Below are 20,415 nucleotides of genomic sequence, written 5' to 3' on the forward strand. Positions count from 1 at the left end.
GAAGTGCCCCCAACCTCCAAATCAAGGCTTGTCAATAATTTGTCAAAATGAATTATTTTAATAATAGCTAATCATTTCTTATAGACATGATGATCTCACCCTTTCCTAGCATTCCAAAATTAGACAATTTTTTCCTGGAATATAAGTACATTTGGACTGCTCCACATCTGTCCAATAGCTTTTTGTTCCTGTAAGCATCACCACTCACTCACTTACTTTTCTCCATTAAAGATTTGTTTTATCCCATCAGTTACCTTGTAATTCAGGGGCATAGTATTCCCTTTCTTCCATATCACATGGGCTGCAGAAGAAAGGCATGGAACACAGTGACAGTGTCCAGGCAATTTCCAAAGGAGCTCTATCCAATAATACCAATATTAAGTAATTGATATTTAATACCAATATTAAATAACTGATATTGGAACGTGTTGCTCAGGGAGGTGGTGGAATCAACACCTCTGGAGGTGTTTAAAGAAAGACAGGACACAGCACTCAGTGCCACGGTCTACTTGACATGATAGTGTTTGGTCACAGGTTGGACTCAGCGATCTCAGAGGTCTTTTACAACCTAATTGATTCTGCAAAATATTTTATTTGGGAGTTTAACGTAAAAAAGAAGAATCCTTTAATTTCTTATTGCATACACATTCTTTAGGGGGAAAAAAAGACCAAATTTAAAAAAAAAAACTAAAAATCCTCCACCAAAACAAAAAAGCCCAACCAAACAAGACTGAATATTATCAATGGTACCTCGAGAATCTGACAGAAATCAGAATGAAGAACTGCGCAACTGAGCCTGGCATTCTCTCATTCCTTGCCCTTCCTTTGTTGCCTGCTGTCACCTGTGCAGCGCGAGTTGCCGCGCTCCATGCACACCGGCGGCCGCCTGGCGCTGTCAGGGAACGAACGCGTTATCCCGCCGAGCTGCCGGCCAGCCCCGGCACCGACGGAGCAACTCCCGAGGCTGCAGGGAGCAGCCGAAATTCCCGACACGGAGGCGGGGCGTGTGTGCTATGTGCGTGCGTGTCTGTGTGCCGTGTGTGTGTACACTGCCATGCCGCGCTCGGCACCCGCGCCCCGCTCGCCCGTGCCGCCTCACAACCGTCCCCGCACATTCCCGGCCCTGCCTCCCGCGGGACCCTCCCGTGGGCAGCGGGCCCCTCACGCCGGGCGGCGGGGCAGGGGCCGGGCTCGGCGGGCCAGGCGGTGACAGCGGCGGCCATGGTCCCCGCCGCGGCGCTGACGGGCTGACAGCGCGGCCGGACGGAGCAGGGCGGGAGGCGCGGTGCCCGCTGCCCGGGGGGACACGGCGGCAGCGCTGACACCGCCGAGGCGGGCACCGGGTGGGCGCTCCCCGGGCTCGGGGACAAGGGGGCGGCACCCCGCGGGCACCGGGTGGGGCCGGGGGTCCCCGCCGCGCGCCGGGAAGGTGCGCTCCGGTCCTTACCTTCTCCCGGGAGCACGGCAGCGGGACGCGTCCTCCTCCTCCTGCTGCTGCTGTCTCTGTGGACGGCGCGGCCGCGGGGAATCGGGCAGGGCAGCGAGTGCCGCCCGCAGTGCTCAGGGGCTGAGGTTCAGCCGCGGCTCCGGGGATTGCAAACACCCCGCCCGCCGTTCTTTCCTTCTTTCTTTCTCCCTTCCTTTCTTTCCTTCCTTCACCTTCCTAGCTCCCTTCCTTCCTTCTATCTCTGTCTCTCCCTTCTTCCCTCTCTCCCTCCCTCCTTTCCTCACACCCCGCGCCGCCGCTCGGCTCCCCCCGCCCCCCTCCCAGCGGCGCTCCCATTGGCCGCGCGCCGCCCACGTGGGCCTCGCGCAGGGCACGGGACGCGGGCGAGCGGTGCCGCTGCCAACGACAGAGCGCTCGGGGCGGGGTGGGCAGCGCGGAGCTTCTCGCCATTCCCAGTGCTGTCCCCATCCCGAAGGAGACGGGCGCGGACGCCCGCAGGGCGACGGGAGATAACGGGCTCGCGGGATGCCACACACGGACGAGGCTGGGATGAGGACTAGGGCGCGAGCATTGCGCATGCGCGACGGGGGGGTTGCTGGGGGCGGCCGCGCATCCTCTTGGGCTGCGGCCGCTGGAACCTTCTGGAAATGGCGGCGGCGGCCCCGGCTGGTCACGGGGCGAGGTGGCGGACGAAAGCTTTTCCGGTCCGTGCCGCGGGACGGGAGCCGACCTAGAGCTACCAGCGCGTCTCGCTTCGCCTCGTTCGGTCCTGGCGCTGCCGCCCCCTCCCCGGGGAGGGGTTTTTCCGGCGGTGATGGCGCAGTGAGTTTTAACTGTCCGGCGCTGTGCGCGTGCGCGGCTGGCGCTGCCCATCCCGTTCCATCCCGTGTTCTGTCCCGTTACCAGGCGCTAGCGGGCACGGAGGGGCCGCAGCTAAAGGCCCCGCAGGTTTTAGGAGAAGGCCCCGGACGCAGGTGCGTGTGGCGCGGTGCCGGAGAGCCCGGGGTGGCCCTTCGCTTTCGCGAAAGGCTGCGAGATGCTGATCCCGCCGCGCCTGCGGGTCTGGGCAGTGCTGCGTGCCCCCAGCCCCCACTCAGGCACAATTCCCATCCGCCCGCCGCTGCAGGACAAGACAACTTCTGGGTTTCCAAACTAGTTTTTTGGGGTGCTCTGCTTGTAGAAGTGCATATAAAGGCATCTAAGGCGTTACTAGACTGACGATGCAGCCCTAGTTGCAGCCTTGGAAGGGAGTCATTCATCTGCTCTCGTGAAAGGTTTTACATTTGCTTGTGACAATAGTAGTGTGTGGCAGGACTTAAGGAACACGTCTGATGCTGTACTCATGGACTCTCGAGCAATGCTCTCCAGATCGCTTCTGGGAGGTGCTGAAGGGGGCCAGGTGTAGTGTTTTGACGCGGCAGCTAAACAAAGCCCTTTAGCGTAGTTTTAATTGCCGTGGTCACTCTGCTCCTGGATTGCTTTATTCTGTTACTGGATGGAAATTCCTTAATAGTTCTTATTCATCAGAAAAGTGAGTTTTTTCAGTATCAAAAGATGACTTTGATTGAGGACACCTATTGTGTGGACTTGCTGTATATTCTGATCCTCCCCCATGAGGTACCAGCGTGGATGGAGGATGGCATCAAAAATCTCTCATATTCCCATGCTCCATGGTTTACTGTTCAGACAAACTTCTCTCATTTGCTTTCACAATCTTCCTGTACAAATGCTGGTACAGATAATTTGTTTTGTAAACCAACTGTCTTCACTTTAATTTGATTCTGTTAGTGTACAGTGAGTACTGTCTAGTGGCCAGGAACAGCTCTGTCAGCTGAGTGACCGTGTCACAAAGGGAGTTGCCTTCATATTCTTTTGTGTTTGGTTGATGGCAGAGGCTCTCTCTAGAAGTGGAAAACTCATTGAGTAGCAGACAGCCTATGGAATGTCAGCATAAGTGGAGTAAGAGCAGTTTGCAAAGGCAGAGTAATTTTTCTTTTCATGGATTATACATGGATCCACACTGTAAAACGTGACAGGCTACAGGTGTGGCCTGCATTGTGATACTGCATTTTGATCCTTGTGCATGAGTAGTGTGGAATTCCAGAAATTTGGTGTGCATTAGGTGTTCATAACCAGCAGCTGAAGTATTGGGGAGGGAGTCTCATGAGCAATATCTGCAGGAGGAGATGTTAAGATCTTATAATAATATCTGGCTGTAACTGGAAAAAATACTGTTCCTTAAGCCTTTTGTAAGAATTACTGTTTGGACTAATGAAAAGCATCAGTCAGTTGACTGCTAGTTGCTACCCCTAATTTCTTGCCCTTGTTTCCAGCAGCCCCTCCCTTTGACATCTGGCACAGCTGCAAGATGCTTCTGTAGCTGCTGGTGTTGGTGTGCATAGGACTGCCCTTGATCTGCCCTCCCATCCTGTGTCACCAGCCCTGTGAACTGCTGGTCTTAGCACAAACAGGTCCAGCATCTGGTTGGACTGTGTCATTGCTGAATTCAGTCTAGTAACTGCAGGACTGAAAATTTCAGACTGCAGTATCAAACCTGACATAAGAACTTGCAGGTGCCACACAGGTGGAAGTGTGTGCACCAGCCTCTAGGAGGTAACTGCCAGGTCAGCCCATGGGGCCAGCAAACATCCTGCACAGGTAGAGTGGGATCTCACTGCTTCTCCCTATTGAATGACAGAACACTGTTCCAGATAACATTTTTCTAGCAGTGTGTGGTGGTCATGGAAATCTTCTCTGTTATCCACCATCACACACTTCATTGGCTATATAGAACTTCCTGTTACTCCACACTTCCTTCTGTCTTCACCAAAAGAATCATCATCTCCCACTCTTGCAGTCCAGTGGATTCTTTTGGTGTCTTGTACTTCTGTGTCTTAAATCATATTTCCTTTCTCAAGATTACCTATTTTAAAATCTTCTCAAGGTAGTATTTTTTTTTTTCTTTCCCAGTTTCTTTTACTTTGTTATCTTCCACGTTTAGAGACTTAATATAATATGTGAGTTCTTTAATTTTTGCCTCATTCAGGAGAGGCAAACAAAACCACCAAAAACACAGACTCTGTTGGTGCTGGAGCAGCAGTTTCAGGAACGTGTGGACTGGTGCAGTAGTTGACTCATTTTTTTGCTGAACTCACCACCCAGTACTCTTGTAATCCAGGATATTAACTGCTTGATTGGAACAGCAGAATTGTAAGTGTGTAATTAGTTGACAGGTTAGTGCTACTGCCTAGAATTAATATTAGTGACCCTCTGCTATTAAGGACAATGACAATTCTGTCCTGTTAATATTTGTTACAAAAAATGTCCTACTGCAAATGTATATAAAATATACACTTTTAATACTAGTAAAAGCTAGCACAAGGTATTATCTACAGCTATTAAAAAACAGAACAGAGAACTGAGATGTATCAATTCTTGCACTATTCTGCAACTCTTTCATAACGATCACCTTGCAATTCACAATCCTGCCTAAGTTACCATTGTGAAAATAATTTAATGTATATAGTAAACAGCTACATGTAACAAATAATGCAAATTTGTATTTCTACTTGAGATGTTTGAAATGTTTGAATTTCAAAACCTGAAATAACACAAGATGTGATTTTTTAAAAACCATTTAAGACAATGATTGCCCAAACTTTTTGAGGAGAAACCAGAAACATAAAGCCTCATATTGATGATTGATGAATGAAAAGGATGAGAGAGAACAGTAGTAGTTACTTTCTTATTTGTCTACAATCATTTCACAGTCCTGTAGCTGTCCCTCCAGTACTCAGTTTAAAGAGTGATGTATCAGATTTGTGCCATGCAGTAGGGATAATATAAATTACTCTATTCTAGTCAAGTGATTGGCAGACTCTCACATGTTGCATCAAAATGACTGACAACTTGTTTGTGGAACATCACTAACGGTCTCCAAAATATGGGAGCTGTGGAGATCCATGTTCTGCTCCTGAGGCAGACATCAAAATTGTCATGTGCAGATGGAATAAATTGGGGAGAAAAGTGGGATAAGGCTACAGATTCTTTTTGGCTTTAAAAATGGGTGGAGTCTGGCATTCTAGAGCTTTGTTTTTGTATAGTTGGATGTTTCAGCCTTGGCAGGTCCAAAACTATGTTTCCCTTCAACACAATTGTGAATCCCATGGGACTTCACTGTTACATACAAAACCATGAATAACTGTAGCACAGTACAGTTCCATAATGCATGCAACATCCTCACTTGTATTCAACATGTTCTTCAAAGGTTAGGATAAGGTAAAGCTGTATGAACTAGAATACAGCTTTGCTGTTAAAATGGAACAAACAGCATACTCAGGCTGGGATATTGAAATGAGTCTGTCTTTGCATCAAGATGTGAGATGCAGTCTGCCTCATCTCATGTCTCCAGAGAAGTGCCGGATGCCTGGCCTGCTACAAGGCCTGAGGCTATTACAAACATGGAGTGACCTTTCAGAAGAGCATTCAGAGGCTTTAAATGACAGATAAGATTTCAATCCATTCTATTTTCTCCTGTGCACTATGTTCTGTACTGCTTCTACACAAGATTTTTTTTTCATGCTTGTTCAGAAACTGCTTCACTCATGAGTTGTATGTATTTATTGAATTTTCTTTTCCATTTGTATGCAATTAGATTATTTCATTTTATAAATATAGTAATATGGAAGAGATAGCAAGTTTCTCATACAAATAGTTTATAGCTCTATTGTGTTCCCAGAACTACCAACAGTAATACTGCTTTTTTAATGGCATGTGAAGGAACTTTGCAGAGCATGCTGAAATGGTGGTGCATGAATAGACTACATGACATAGCCATTATGCTGGTAATCTGTAAAAACACCATTTAACTCTGAAGAGGGAGAATAGTTTGGTGAAGTACTATTAATTAGACTATCAAAACAAACTAAATATAATGTAGAACAAAATTATAAATGATACAGTTAAGCTTCATCTCTCTCATCAATTTACAAATATAAGTTCCATGGCAGATTTGAGACAAGACAGACACACTGTGCCTGTCTCAGGTGATTGATGTGTCCGCACTTCCTAATTTACATGGAAATGTATGTCTGTATAGCTAAAGCATATGCCCAGTTTTAGAAGCATAGGTATGAAGTATCAGTATGCAGTCAATTTCTTAAAAAATTATCTTCAGCTTTTTTATATTGAAAGAAATTCCTCAATTTCACACAGATTAGTTCTTGCAAGTAGATGGTGCACAGTAATAAGGTCAAAGAAGGATCTGTGAATCAAAGATCCAGTGTCAGATATTATTACCCTTAAGCACACGTTGAACTGTTCTCATGTATTCTGTCTTCTCCCAACTCCATACGTTGTCTGTACTAAATAAACTTGCAAAGGAAGTTAGTTGGTGTCTGTTGCTATTAATTCTTTTAGTAGAATACTGCTGCTCTTTGGGGCTTTACATTTTTCCTGATTACAGAATGATATTAAGAAGCATTAAGCTTAAGAAACCACTTCTAACTGAACCTATGATTTTTTATACAACACGTCTCAGATAACCTTTCTTGTTTGTGTGTGTTTGTTTGATAATAAATTGCCAATAAAAGTAACTTGATGAAGTTTTGTCAGATCTCCTTTCTTTTTGGTTCCTTGTGCCTTTGCCAGATTTGAAATTTAGTTTTGTTGCTTCTTCAAAGAGCTTTAGAAAAAGCTGAAATTTTCAATGACAGATCAAAAGATGCAACTTTTCATCTCTTGTTGACCATAAGTGGACATGCTCAAAGAGTCACCTTACAAAGTCTACAGAACACTTTTCTTATAATCTGGAATTGTGATTAAACTGTGCTGTAGTTAAAACCACAGTAAGTCAGATAGTCTAATTGCTGTTAATTTTTAAAAGCAAAATATTAGAATGTACATAATTTTACTGGGATTGAAGATACTTTATTCTTTTCAGACAGTTCATCTTATATTACAAAAATCCTTAGAGATCATCTCGAACTCCAAAACCTGGTCCTTTGGGTGGTTCAGTCAGGGAAGTAAGGCCACCAGCTGGCTCACAAGAAAAACGTCCACTCCTGAAAAATGAAAGCAGTTTATTCATTGCTGGTATTGATAAAAACTCAGATTCTGTTTAATCATTTGGTAGAAGACAGTCAAAAATCTGACGTGGCTGAAGCCACTATTTTTTGGTTTGTCCTTCCCATTCAACCTTCAGAAAAAGTGTGATGTAGCTGTTAAAGGGAAAGGTTTCCAAATCCAAGTAGTGACAAAAAAATTCATAACTGAAATGCAAGCCAGGACCACTTGTTGTCTTTTATATTCATTTATAGTTGGCCAGGCAGCATCACATTTTATCAATCAGTTTCGTTATAGGTGGATGCTACCCTGTGTTTTTTTGAAACTGTAACTGTTTTAAGATTATTGTTCTTGTACTCAAAACATCTTTATAGAAACAATAGGAATAAGTAACACCAAAATCAAATTAATTTCCCCATTGACACAAATGTAGGTGGGCTAACAAAGAACAGTGGGAAATAACAGATAAGAAAAGTTCAGCAGTAACACCTTTCTCACTAACTTAAAATCTTTGGTTTTTGTCAAATCAGAAAAAACCAACACAACCAGCCAACCAACAGGAATTTGTTGGTTTAAATGATCTAGGCAAAAATTCCAACAGGTGACATCATTCACCTGTTAAGGACTAAGAGAAATCAGAATTCATGTTTTCACATTCCATGCTCCTCTGGTCAGTCACCAAGAACATGCAAATTCTCAGTTCTTTCCAGTTTGTTTTGGCTTTGAATACATGCACTTCTGTTCAGCAAATTAATTAATGCTTTTTAGCTGTAGGCTGTGAACTCAAATCACTAGAAAAGTAATTTAGTTTCTCAGAAGAGTCACCTTCATGTAGATGACCAATATCATGTATATAATTTATAAACACAGGCAATTATATATTATAGCTTGTAATAAATATAGCTAACCTTGGGCCTGGTTTGGGAACTTTGCAAAGCTTCAGCTCATCAATTATGTCTTCAATATCTTTGGGTGTCAAATCCTCCTGTTAAAAAAAAAAAATGATTACTGACAAAACTGAGAGTCACCAGTTATGCTAAATGCAGCACTTCAAATTTATCAGATCAGTGTGACCCTAGCAGAGGTAATTTTGATCCTATCCATTAACACACATAGTGGCTTAAATAATTTTCCTGCAGGAAAATTGAAAAGTCTACTGTCATTTTAATGTTGACACTTTATTTTGCGTGTAGTTGCAGAAATTATGTTAAACAATGTTTGTGTTTTCAGCTTCCTCATATTAGGGAGCTGGATCTCTGCCTACCCACTGCACACATGCCATGACACATAATGCGTGTCATGCAGAATGGTGCCGGCTGCAAGAAAAAGATTTTGAGTACAGTTCAAGACATCACTTCTTAAATTAGTGCATACTTTGCAACAGACTGCTTTAAAATGCTTTCAAAAGCTTATCAAATACCTATTTCAAAATTCCAGATTTACAACAGACCACAATCACAAAAATGCACCACTCCTCTTGTATAATCAAGACAGTAACTGAAATGAAAAATACACTGATACATCTGATACAAATGAAGTGTTCTAGCAAGAGGCCAAGAAACTAAAAGATGCTGCAGGAAATGAGTACTTCGTGTCAATAGGAATTGAAAACTGACCACAACATCACAATCTGGAACAACTGGAAAATACAGGTAAGCCAGCAAAGAAGTTTAATCTTTTAAAAGGGGATGCAGTACTTACATAGTAATTGTCATTTATTTGTACCATTGGTGCGTTTACACAAGCACCTAAACATTCCACTTCTGTCAGCGTGAAGAGCTTATCAGATGTTGTTTCCCCAACTTTAATACCTAAACCAATACATTAATTAGGTTTAGTAGTGATTATGAACGAGTAATAAAGCATGAATCTAAGTACTCCATAGACATTGCATTACTTGTAGTTGGGCCTTAAAAGCATTTGCAAAGTTAAGTGCCCTTAAATAGTCAAAAATGTTTCCATTAAATAGAAGTTTCTAATGAACCATTAAGTCAATTTTCAGATACATTTTTGAGACCTTGTTTACAGGTATGAATCACTGAAAAATAACCATGAAATGACAATTCCAAGAAACACAACAGATCCACTCAAGAACATTTTTAGTAATCAGTACAATAAAATGGAAAAATAGGGACAGGGACACACAGCTTTTGTGTGCTGATAGGAAATGCATTAATATACAGTGTTGAATATTCCCAAGTTAACCAACATCCAAACACTGTTAGCTACAAATTCATAAACAACTTTCAAGTTATACACAAAAGATGATTTACCAAACTGTACACATACTTAGCATCCATGGCATGTTACTGATCTACTGCTAGAGATACAGACCTTCCCCAATATGTGAGTTAGTCCAAGTAACATCTCAGAATCTGATCTCTACAAAATATTCCATGGAAGGAAGAATACTGAAAAGCAGTTTTCGTCCATTAACTAGTAATGGGATGGAAATAATCAAAGGTATAAGTAAGGCCTGTCTCAGTAGAGACTACAGAATCATCCTTACTGCTTTGATTTCTCAAGCTGAGAGTTTCACTTGAAATTAAGCTATGCAGTAACAAGATATTTCATCTAAATATGCCTTTTTCAGACAACAGAGTATATGCAATTACAGATGATTGGCAGCTGTTCTGCAGGTCTTATCACCGGTTCTTAGAAAAAGTTAACACAGCTTTTCATAGAAGGGGAAGAGTTGTCAGTTGCTAATCTTACCCTCTCTTCTCCCCATAACCACCCAAAAGGAGGAAAAAACCCCAACCCATACACAAACCCCTGAGTATTCCTTACAACCCATGATGCACCATTCTCAATTGACTTCTCCCATGGAGAACTCAAAAATTATGTTAACATCATGTTATCATCCAAAGGGACCTTGACAGGGCAGAGGTGGGCCCATGTAAACCTTATGAAGCTCAACAAGGCCAGTTTTTTTCTTCCACTATATGAAGAATTTTACTTCAGTACCATTAAACAAAGGTAAAAAAATATAAGAAGTAAATTACAAACTTGTGTCATACCAAGTTTCTTCTTAATGGCCTCTAAAATGCTGTCAGAGTCTCGCAGCATGCACGGCGTGGTGGTGCAGACCTGGATGTGGTATTTCCCAACAGGTTTGCGATTGTACATGGTGTAGAAGGTTGCTACTTCATAGACTCTCATGGGAGGCATTTCTAAAACTTCAGCCACCTGTGACAGGCAAAACATGCTACAGTGAATTCTCAGAGGGCAGCAGTAAAGGCATTAAGCAAACCATTTCAGTGAAGTCACCTGTCCTGTTTGCAGTAACAGGTAAGTAGGGGGGTGGGGGTGGGTATCAAAGCACAAATATATTTTATTCCAAGCGCCAAGACCGGACACCTGAGTTCTCTGAGTGGCATCACCCTGCTTGAGCACAAACTTGACTAAGCTGTGGATCAGCACAGTGAGGAGCTTGAGTCAGCTCCCCTCCAGGATCTCTTGTGAGACACAAGGAGATGCAAGGAGTCAGCTCCAGCTCACACTGCACTTGCGCTGTGTGAATGAACCAACCTGTACGAGCCTGCTCACACTAATCCATGGAAGCCTTTTGGTAAGGAATACCTTTAAGCTGGTACTGTGCTTATCTAATTCAGAGTAGGTCTCCCTCAGGTTCTGTGACACACCAGGCTACATCTGCAGATTCCTGTCCCAGCTAATAAGTAAGGATTGGAGCATGATCTCCATGGAGCCAGCTCTAGTGCAAGTATCCCTGATCTCATTAAGATGGAACCCTGGCAAACTGCTCAAGTTGAGAACTGGCTCTGGTTTCAATAGTGTAACTGGTTTATGTTCCAGTTTCTCTAGCAGGCAAATAACAAATCATGGAAAATATCTGTTCACTTAAAAGCCTTAAGATCATTTTAAACATAATAGCAACCTGAAACTGAAAAAAACTAATATACACTGCCAGCATTAATGGAGCTTTGAGGCTTTATGTTATGCTGTAGAAACTAGCAGACAACTGTAAGTTGCCTTTCTTTAAAAGCTCATTCACCTCCTTCAGTCATTCCTCTAATGCTCACAATCCCCATCTTAAACTGAATTTAAAACTTTAAACTGTAAAATTAATAGTATGCCAGATGGTAACACAAAGTACAACAGATTTATCCATACGAATATAAACCAGATTTTTTTGTTTCTTGGTGTTTGGTTACTGTCATGCAGCCTCTCACTTTGGAGCAGTGTAGTTGTTTGCCTGGTTATTTTGAAACCATTTTAATAATTAACCTGACAAGTCTTCTGGGCACTTGCTGTGAGGTGTTACTCAACACTCCTTACATCAACTACACTAACATTGCTCTGCAGAGTCCTTACAGATTTAGAGACTAAGTATAATCCAGGCAATGGATGAAATGCCATTAATCTGGGAGGAAGAATGCTCCCCTGACATTACCTTTTTCTTCTTCCCCCACATTCAGCAGTGAACAAAATCAAGTCTCTGTTCCTAATTCTACGATCACTCTGGGAGAAGAGCCTATCTGAATAGATTTTACCTAATTTTTTATTTGTTCTGCCTGTAGTTTTTAGCAATGGGCTAATATTATATAAACAGAGTCCTGAGTTTTTCTGCATTAGTTTTCCCTTTTATCTTTAAAAATGTAGTCTCAGAGGGAATTCTCCCAATTCTGTGCCACATGTAAATTCCCATGTTAGTAAGCTTTCATTAATCGTTAATATTCTAGTAAGATATTGAAAGAAAGCAATAAAATTATGCTTGAAAGATAATCAAGTACTAAATACCCTGTTCATAGCCGATATGGGCAGCCATCCATGCTGTCTTTGGGCCAAATCCAGTACTGCCATGACAGCTGCAGACTTGTGTCCCTCTGGGTAGTTGTTTATGATCGCTTCTATTCGCTGGTTAAAGGCAAAGAAGGAAAACAATCAGTACTGCTCTAAAGACAAAGTCTGTGTATTGATCTTTTTTTTTTGTCTGCATACCTTTAGGTTATCAGGTGTGAACTCAAATGGAGTATCTGGATTGTTTTCAGGACTGTCTCTATGCTTCAAGAAAAGAAGAAAAACAAGTAAAAATGGGTTGTTAGAAAAATATTCAGGACATATTTACTGTTGTAAAATACCTTCTCATTACACAGTTACAGTTAAGCTACTTGAATAAAAACTATGTATTCCACATAAAAATGTAGTACTAAAGTGATGAAATATATTTGGGAAAGTTATCAAAAATATTGATAATTATTTCATCACTCGTGAAAATCATTACCTATTCCCATTACTTCCTATTAAAGAAATTATTTACTGAGAAATACATGAAATTATATATTGAGAGAATGTATGGTGTTGTTATCAGAATACATATTTTTAATACTGTTAATACAGTTTGATAATTATGTTCAAATTTACAATAGGCAGAGTAAGAGCACTCTGGTTAATACCTTAATAAACAAGAGACAAAAACAACAGTTCATTTTTCCCTTTACCATGAAACATTAATTTAAAAAAAGCTGCACAATTCATCAAGAAGTTTGTTGCAGAATTAAAACATCTACACATTCAAACACATTATTAATCCATGTTAATATACTGTTTTGATTTGTAATGGATTTCAACATTTTCATTTTACATACAATTCCAAATCAAAATGTGAGAAGCAGAATTCTAAATTAGTATTTCCAAAATAAGAAATATAATAGTCTAATTAGTTATTTTTCTAAGTATTCTAATAAGTTATTTTTAAGGAGGTCTTGAAAAAAGTAACATTTTGCTGTAGTAAAATCTTAGTTCTGATGAAAATACTTATCCACCAGAAAATGTTCCTGCACAGAATTTTTAGCTGTCTCTAAGCAGCTCATTTTGGTTTCTTTTAAACACCTATAGTTAAGTTTAATTCCAAACTTCATATGGTTTTCAAATTGAGAAAATTTAAAATCAAAGGGAAAGTTTGTGGGAAAATACAAGCTATACTTGAGGCTTGATGTTAGAAGTAGTCCACAACTAGCCAATAATAAAATCTTTAGAAGTGTATTTAGAACAAAGTAGCCCCCTCCACTGATTTCCACTTGCATAATTTCCTCCAGTAACCGAGGGTGATTTTGCAGTTGCCACACTCCACTCCTTACAAAGCAGCAAAGGATTTAATGAAAACCTCAGCATTGCCAAGACATCTGCACACTAAAGTGAAGTTTGTATCATCAGTGAAGAACTTAGAACATGTGTGGTCCACAGCTATTCTCAGATTTAGCAATTTTAATATGGAAATATTGCAAGGGCAAATACTTCAACTACATCTGTTGATCTGTCCAGGGATTGCCTTTGCTTATCCTGTCTGTATCCCAAAGCAGACAATATGACTGCCCCCATCAGTTTGAAAGTATTGTGCTCTCAGCACAGTTTCAAATCCAATATAAAACTACTGTGGATAAATACTTCACCAAGGATGACTTTCCTATAAGAACAGGAATTACAGAAAGATGAATGATGCCCTTTGAACACACTAATATTTTATTTAGTGTTAATTTCTTGCTTATTGTGTGGTTTACAACATAATAGGAACACGATTCCCATTATTTCAGACTGACTCTTCCAGACTCATATTTAGTCTTGGTGAGTGTCTTCTATCAATTTTATTGGTAGAAAAAGAGTTTAAAAATCTCTCAAAAAGAGGCTGATGGAGAGAAGACTGCTTGGAAATACTGGACAACTTTTATTATTTTTTCCCTTACAGACCTTTCCATGTCTTAGCTGCACAGATCAATTCCACAATTCATGGTAAGTATTTCCATAACTTAGCTTTTCCTTCTCAAATCTGCATGCCTATTTTGCTATTATTTTGCCTTCTGTAGCTATTTGATAGTTAGCAACTGTACTTCATCTCAATTGCTTTTGCAAATAAATGTATTTGATGTATTAAAAATTCTCTTTGTCTGGAGCAGCTGTTCTTTTCAGTGTATCATCTCTAAACTGATATCCTTAAATGCCCTGCATGTGAAAAGGAATAATAAAGAGTTTATATTGGAAAATACAGGTGTAGCTCTAGCAAGGTTTCACAATATATTGTAAAGGCTATAGCAGAGGCGAGCAATAAATAAAACATGTCACCTTTTGTATTCTCCCTTTTCCTGAAAGGGCTTCATCTAATGCTAGGCCATGGAAAGTTTGATAGTTTTCATCAAGAGCTTACACAGTTCTAGGACTCCAGAGCAGTTAGGAATTTTTATGTTCTCTAGTCTTACATTTGTCTGACAATGTGCCATTTATCTGAGACTTGCAGACACTGACATGCTCCTAAATGACATGGGTGCATTTCCACGTTTTTTTAGGATACAGACTCTAGAGAGCAAGATGAGAAATAAGAACACAGTATTGGAAAGAGTGTTATTTTAAATTACAGAGTGGTTCAAGTTGGAAGGCATCTCTGGAAGTCATGTGGGTCAAACTCCCCTACTGAAGCAGGAGCACCCAGAGCTGCTTGCTCAGGACTGTGTCCAGATGGCTTCTTCTGAATCTATCCAATAATGGAGACTCCACAAGCTTTCTGGGCAACCTGTGCCAGTGCCTGTCACTCTCATAGTGAAAAAGTGTTTCCTGATGTTCTCTGAGGCCATTGCCTCTGGTCTTGTCACCTGGCACCACTGAAATGAGCCTGGCTCTCTTCTCTTTCCACTCTCCCCCATGCAAGCCTTTTTCCAAGTCTCTTCTCATGCTCCCCAATTTCCCAGTCTCACGTGAAGTTTTCACTCCATTCGTACATACATTCCTATTGCAGAACAGAGCCTATTTAAGTAGGAACACCTTCATTGCAAAGGCTACCCAAGCCACAAATGCCAGTGGCTCCCATGGAAGCCACCAAGGCTGCTGAATGGCCACCTCATATTCCTTTTGCTGTACCGACCTGGGCCCTTTTATTATTATGCTTTCTTCTTTCCCAGTGATCCATCTGTCTTTCCTGACACAGAAAATTATTAAAGAGCACTGAAGAATTACAACAGAATAGTTAGAATAATTTAGTTTCCATGTATACTGCAAAAACATTGGCCTGAAACTTGACCTATGCCCTACGGTAAACACCAGTCCAAAGCACTGTAAACCAAAATCAGAAAACTGGGGGGTCTGCAGGGGCAACGTTTAGGGCAACAACCTGCTCAGAATCCATATCAAATCAGCACTGAAAAAACATGTATTACTTCTCCTTTAAGGGGAAAGTACTCTACATTCACTACTCCAACAGAACTCAAAATATAAACTCCTCTTACTTAAAGAATGGTAGAAGTGGTCTCAAACACAAGTATCTCACTGACCAACTTCACAAGTAACTAAAACTTGAATACAGCAATTCTTCAACCTTTTGTACTGAACCCCATGTGCAGCCCTATGACAAAGCCCACATCAAGGGCTGTTGATTTGTTAAAGAAACTCAGTCTGTGTATTGAAAACAATAAAGCTGCAGAGCTAAATTTTAGCTGATAAGGGTAAAATCAGGTAAAAGTCAAGTATAGAGAATGCATGTTTCAATAATGAAAGGTAATCATAATAAATGTCTATGGAATTCCATAGGCATCAGATTGCAGAGATTTGGAGCATCACTCTTACATTCCTATGGGCAAACAATCCATCTAATTTTGTATTTGATATCCTCTCACTGGAAGTGTGATGTAGCTGCCTGTGATAGCACTCAGTTTAATGACTGAGAGAAAGGCTCTTTCTGGGTGTTTCAGAATGCCAGGGCACTTCAGCAGAAGTTCTCAGTTACTGATTTCTGTGTGTGTCTGTTAACATGTAACATGTTTGCAAAGGGAAGCATGGGCAAGCCAATCAGAAATGCCTTTTAATACTTGATTTTGTGATAACCAGGTCCCTTGCTAGCCTGTCCTCTGCTGTTACAACACAAATACACTGCATGCATTTACCTTCCTCATGTACAGATGAAAAGTGCAAGAAGTAGCAGCAATAAGCTTTGTAAAACAAACCCATGACATTTGTGTGTAAACTGATATACTAAGGGGACCACCACAACAGGTCTGAGTTACTCCCATGAGTCCTGCACAAGCAGTTTTTAAACAAACTTTTGACACTTCTTCTGCTTGTAATTAAAAAAAAGACCTTAAAAATTTTTTTTCCTCTACAGAAATCCAGGGGGAGTCCAATTTTCTGATAGTATATGAACACCTGGTGTTGATGAAAAGAATGCCTTTGTCTCAAACCAGCAGGACAAGTTTCCCTTAAAATCTCCCACTTTAAGTACCATCTGGAATTTAGTTAGGGCAAACAATTACACACACATATAGTGACATCCATCTGTCTTCTTCCCATCACCTTTTACTTCAGAGAAGAACAAATATTACCTTATTAGAAAACAACTGAGAAAAAAACAAGGAAAAACCAAGTTCTTATGCTCCTTTAGCAAAAATTCTGCTGTGGAATAAGTCATCAATGATGCTATTAAATAAACATCTGCAAAGCACACAGATTTTCTACTTGCCTTCCTCTGTTATCAGGCGCCTCCCTGCAGCAAATAATTTAAACAATTACAGAAATCTTGAATTTACAAAGCTATCTAGCTTCATATGTCAGACATAAAAGCCATTAGGGTGCCAAAGACGTCTTTTGCCTGTCTTCACCAACCTCCAACTACACTTGAAGTTTCCTAAATTGCCAGACTACAGCATTTCCTCTATTCCTTGAACACCAGCTCTCACCCTGTAAAACGCCAATTCCGGCTCAGATTTCTGGAAAAGTACACAAAGCATATACTGAGATCCTATTAACTTCATTTTATGATTAAAGCTGTAGAGACAGCTGCAGAAAGGAAATAACAACAACAACAACGTGTCCAAAAATCCCAAGCACCTGTTTTCAACAGTGGTCAACTCTCCAGTAAAGGGCTGATTTTCACCAAATGTTGGGAAAATGCCAAATTATTCAGCTGTTAAACTGCAGACCAGCTAAAGCTCTGAATGAAGAAGAATGGCACAAAATACATATTCTCTTGAGATGCTTCAGGTTCTCTTCAGAGGTAGACAGACAACACAGCTGCTTGACACACTTAAATTCAACGGCTTTTTAGTTTTTTCAATTACTACTACTGTTTATGCCTTTTGTGACAGTGCTTAATGGCCTCAATTACAACTCATTTTACGACCTGCTGTATCACACACAACAGGAACAAGAACTGTACTTTTCAACTCCTGTAAACACAGCTAGGACCTGAGCCCACGGGTAATTCTGCAGCAAATTTCAGAAAGCAAGAAACTGCACCTGCAAAAAGTTTAATGAGATTCAATTACAAACTCAACTAAAATAAATAAAGGAAACAAGAACTGGTTTATAATGAAATAAAGTTTAAGCAAAGTCTCATCTGCAATCACATACAAATTATGAAGCATTTTCACTATAAAAGGCAAGAAACACAAGAGACAAAAACTAAAACAAAGCCTAAAATAAAACTCCACTACAACTCTAATAGAAGGCTCTATAGACAAAAACCCTCTTTGTAAATGCCAGTAGGTTTCTACAGCAAAGTTCTGCCCATCAGAAGCTTTTAGGCAGATTTGAAGAAGCACATGCCAAACTCTTCTGACCCATCCCCCTTAGAGTAAAGCAGATTATTTACCACAAATAAGGCTCCAGTGGCATTGCGCTCTGCTGTTCCGTGCAAGTATCGGATCTGCCTTGCCTACAAGCAAAGTACAGGATTAGTAATGCACATACTGCCAGTGGCTGCTTCCACAACCAGTCTGATTGCCATTCCAACTGGAAGCCACTAATTCTACTGCCATCACTAACAATTTACAGTAAGTCAAGAAGAGATTATTAAGGGCTCTCCTGTACTATTAGGAGAGCAAATCTCTCAACTCCCACCTTGACCAGTTGAAACAATGTAGAAATTAAAGGTTTTAACTCTGCTACTGCTTAATTTAAGCACCTTGAACACAAGTTCCCATCCAACATTTCATGAAGAATTTCCCAATTTCTGACTTTACATGCTATCTGTTATAAAGTTTGCAGAAACCACCACTGCCACTGACATTCTTCTCCAGTAAGCATTTGCATGTTTCTTCAGCTTAATCGAACCAAATGCTGAGAACTGGCACAGGGGGGCAAATGCAAACACAGACCTGAAGAGTGAACAGAACACAGACCCATAAGCAAGTTCTGTTCAACTATTGTCTGTACTCTCTAACATGCCAGAACAGATCAAGATTTCTAGATTCTGGCCGCTATTAGTAAGATTTGATAATTTTACCACAAGTATTTATTCTATTAAAAATCAATTTTATATTAAATTACGTGTATTTTACTGTTTGATTCCTGAGTAATTCTGAGCTTTCTTAAAGTAAAACCACAGAATGCTTCAAGGTGGAAGGGACCTAAAGATCATGTCGTTCCATGGGCGGGGACACCTTCCACTGGAGCAGGCGGCTCAGAGTCCCATCCACCCTGGCCCCGACCGCTCCCAGGGATGGGACAGGTCATATGACAGGGAAAGGCTGCAGCCATCCCGTGACATTACACGGCGGGTGCACCTGGAGAGCCGCTGCCAGAAGCACTGAGCTGACCAGGCCGTCTTTGCGGAAGAGCCGGCACTGCGGGTCCGCGGTCCATAGACTGGGATTCCAGGCACGGCCCCACCCCCGGGCCCCACGCCCCGCCGCGGCCTCCCCGCTGTCCCGCGGCCTCTCCCGCTCCCGGCCGGCGGTGGCGGGGAGCCCTTACCGAGCGTGCGGCCGCGGCGCGCAGAGCAGCGCACAGGAGCATGGCGGCAGCGCCGATCCCCGATCCCCGCTCCTGCTGCTCCTCCTCGTCCCGATCTCTCTCCTTGAGGCCCGGGCTCGCCCTCCGCCGAGCCGCGCCAAGGAGACCCGCAGCGCGCATGCGCCGGGGCGCGCCGGCAGCGCGCGTGCCCGCTGTGGGAGCGGGGCTGTCCTGGCCCGCGGGTATCCCGGCCCGACAGGGGACCCGGCATCAGCGGTGCCTTGGGGTGCCCGCGGGAATTTCAGCCTCTGTGGCACGCACCGGCGTGGAGAGAACAGATTCCTTGGAAACAAACAGCGGAAAATGGCAGGAAGCTAGTGAGGGGTTTTTTCAGCCCTGTGTTTCCCACCTTCCTACCCGCTTCTTGTTAGGGCTGCTCGCACCTATGTTTTGTCCTCCTTTAGGAAAAACAATAAGCATTCATTGTATTTTTGGCTTCTGATAAGCGTTCTCGTATGGCCCCATAATCCAGGTAATACAGTACAAATGTTGGAACCGAGGATCACCGAATCACAGAGTGGTTTGTGTTGGAAGGGAACTTAAACATCTTCTGGTTCCAACTCCTGCCATGGGCAGGGACAGCTCCCACTAGGCCAGGCTGCTCAGAGCCCTATCCGGCTGGGCTGGAGCCCTGCTGGGAATGGGGTATCCACAACTTAGCTGGGCTAGATGGGAGAAACAGGCTCTTCCTTAAGTGCAGCTGGTTCTTAGGAACGTGGTTCACAGGTCCATCCTTGTGTGAAAAATGCCAATCACTTGCTTTTAAAATTTTAAAAGTTTAATAGTAATAAAATGTTTATAAAAATAGAAATATAATTAGAGTAATAAAAAATTTGGACCATTAGGATTTAGGACAATACGAGACAATAGAACAAAGAGTTACAGACGGTCCAGGTACCTTTTCTGGGCAAAATAAACTCAAAAAAGGACCCACGTTAACAGAGGATTAACCCTTAAAAACAATAGCCTGTTGCATTTTCATACACCTCATACATGATGCATAAATTCCATTCAAACACAGGATTCTGTCCGGTCAGTGTCAACTTCCTCCTCTTAATCCTGACGGCGTCTCAGGACTGAGCGAGGAAGGAAGAAGTTTGTTTCTTCTGATAATGGAGCAATTATAAAATAAATTCTATTTATTAAAAATACATTTTATTTATAAAATAAAT

General features: G+C 41.9%; 2 protein-coding genes across 3 annotated transcripts in view; both read right to left on the reverse strand.

Annotated features, from left to right (window-relative positions):
• ANKRD12 (ankyrin repeat domain 12) overlaps positions 1-1,703 on the reverse strand; it is a 59,418-nt gene extending 57,715 nt beyond the window's left edge. For both annotated transcript variants that reach the window (XM_058810201.1, XM_058810210.1), the window contains exon 1: positions 1,448-1,703. The gene's annotated coding sequence lies outside the window, so the exon portion shown is untranslated. The remainder of the gene's footprint in view (positions 1-1,447) is intronic.
• A 5,650-nt stretch (positions 1,704-7,353) lies between these two features.
• On the reverse strand, positions 7,354-19,363 carry NDUFV2 (NADH:ubiquinone oxidoreductase core subunit V2). The gene is made up of 8 exons (XM_058814240.1): positions 19,205-19,363; positions 18,102-18,164; positions 12,473-12,535; positions 12,272-12,388; positions 10,531-10,699; positions 9,212-9,321; positions 8,419-8,495; positions 7,354-7,509 (listed from the first exon to the last, which is right to left on the reverse strand). The coding sequence occupies exons 1-8, from the start codon at positions 19,361-19,363 to the stop codon at positions 7,416-7,418; spliced, it is 852 nt and encodes a 283-aa protein (XP_058670223.1). The 3' UTR covers positions 7,354-7,415.
• Between the last annotated feature and the right edge of the window lie 1,052 nt (positions 19,364-20,415).

This window comes from Ammospiza caudacuta, chromosome 1 (genome assembly GCF_027887145.1).
Source record: "Ammospiza caudacuta isolate bAmmCau1 chromosome 1, bAmmCau1.pri, whole genome shotgun sequence".
Lineage (NCBI taxonomy): Eukaryota > Metazoa > Chordata > Aves > Passeriformes > Passerellidae > Ammospiza > Ammospiza caudacuta.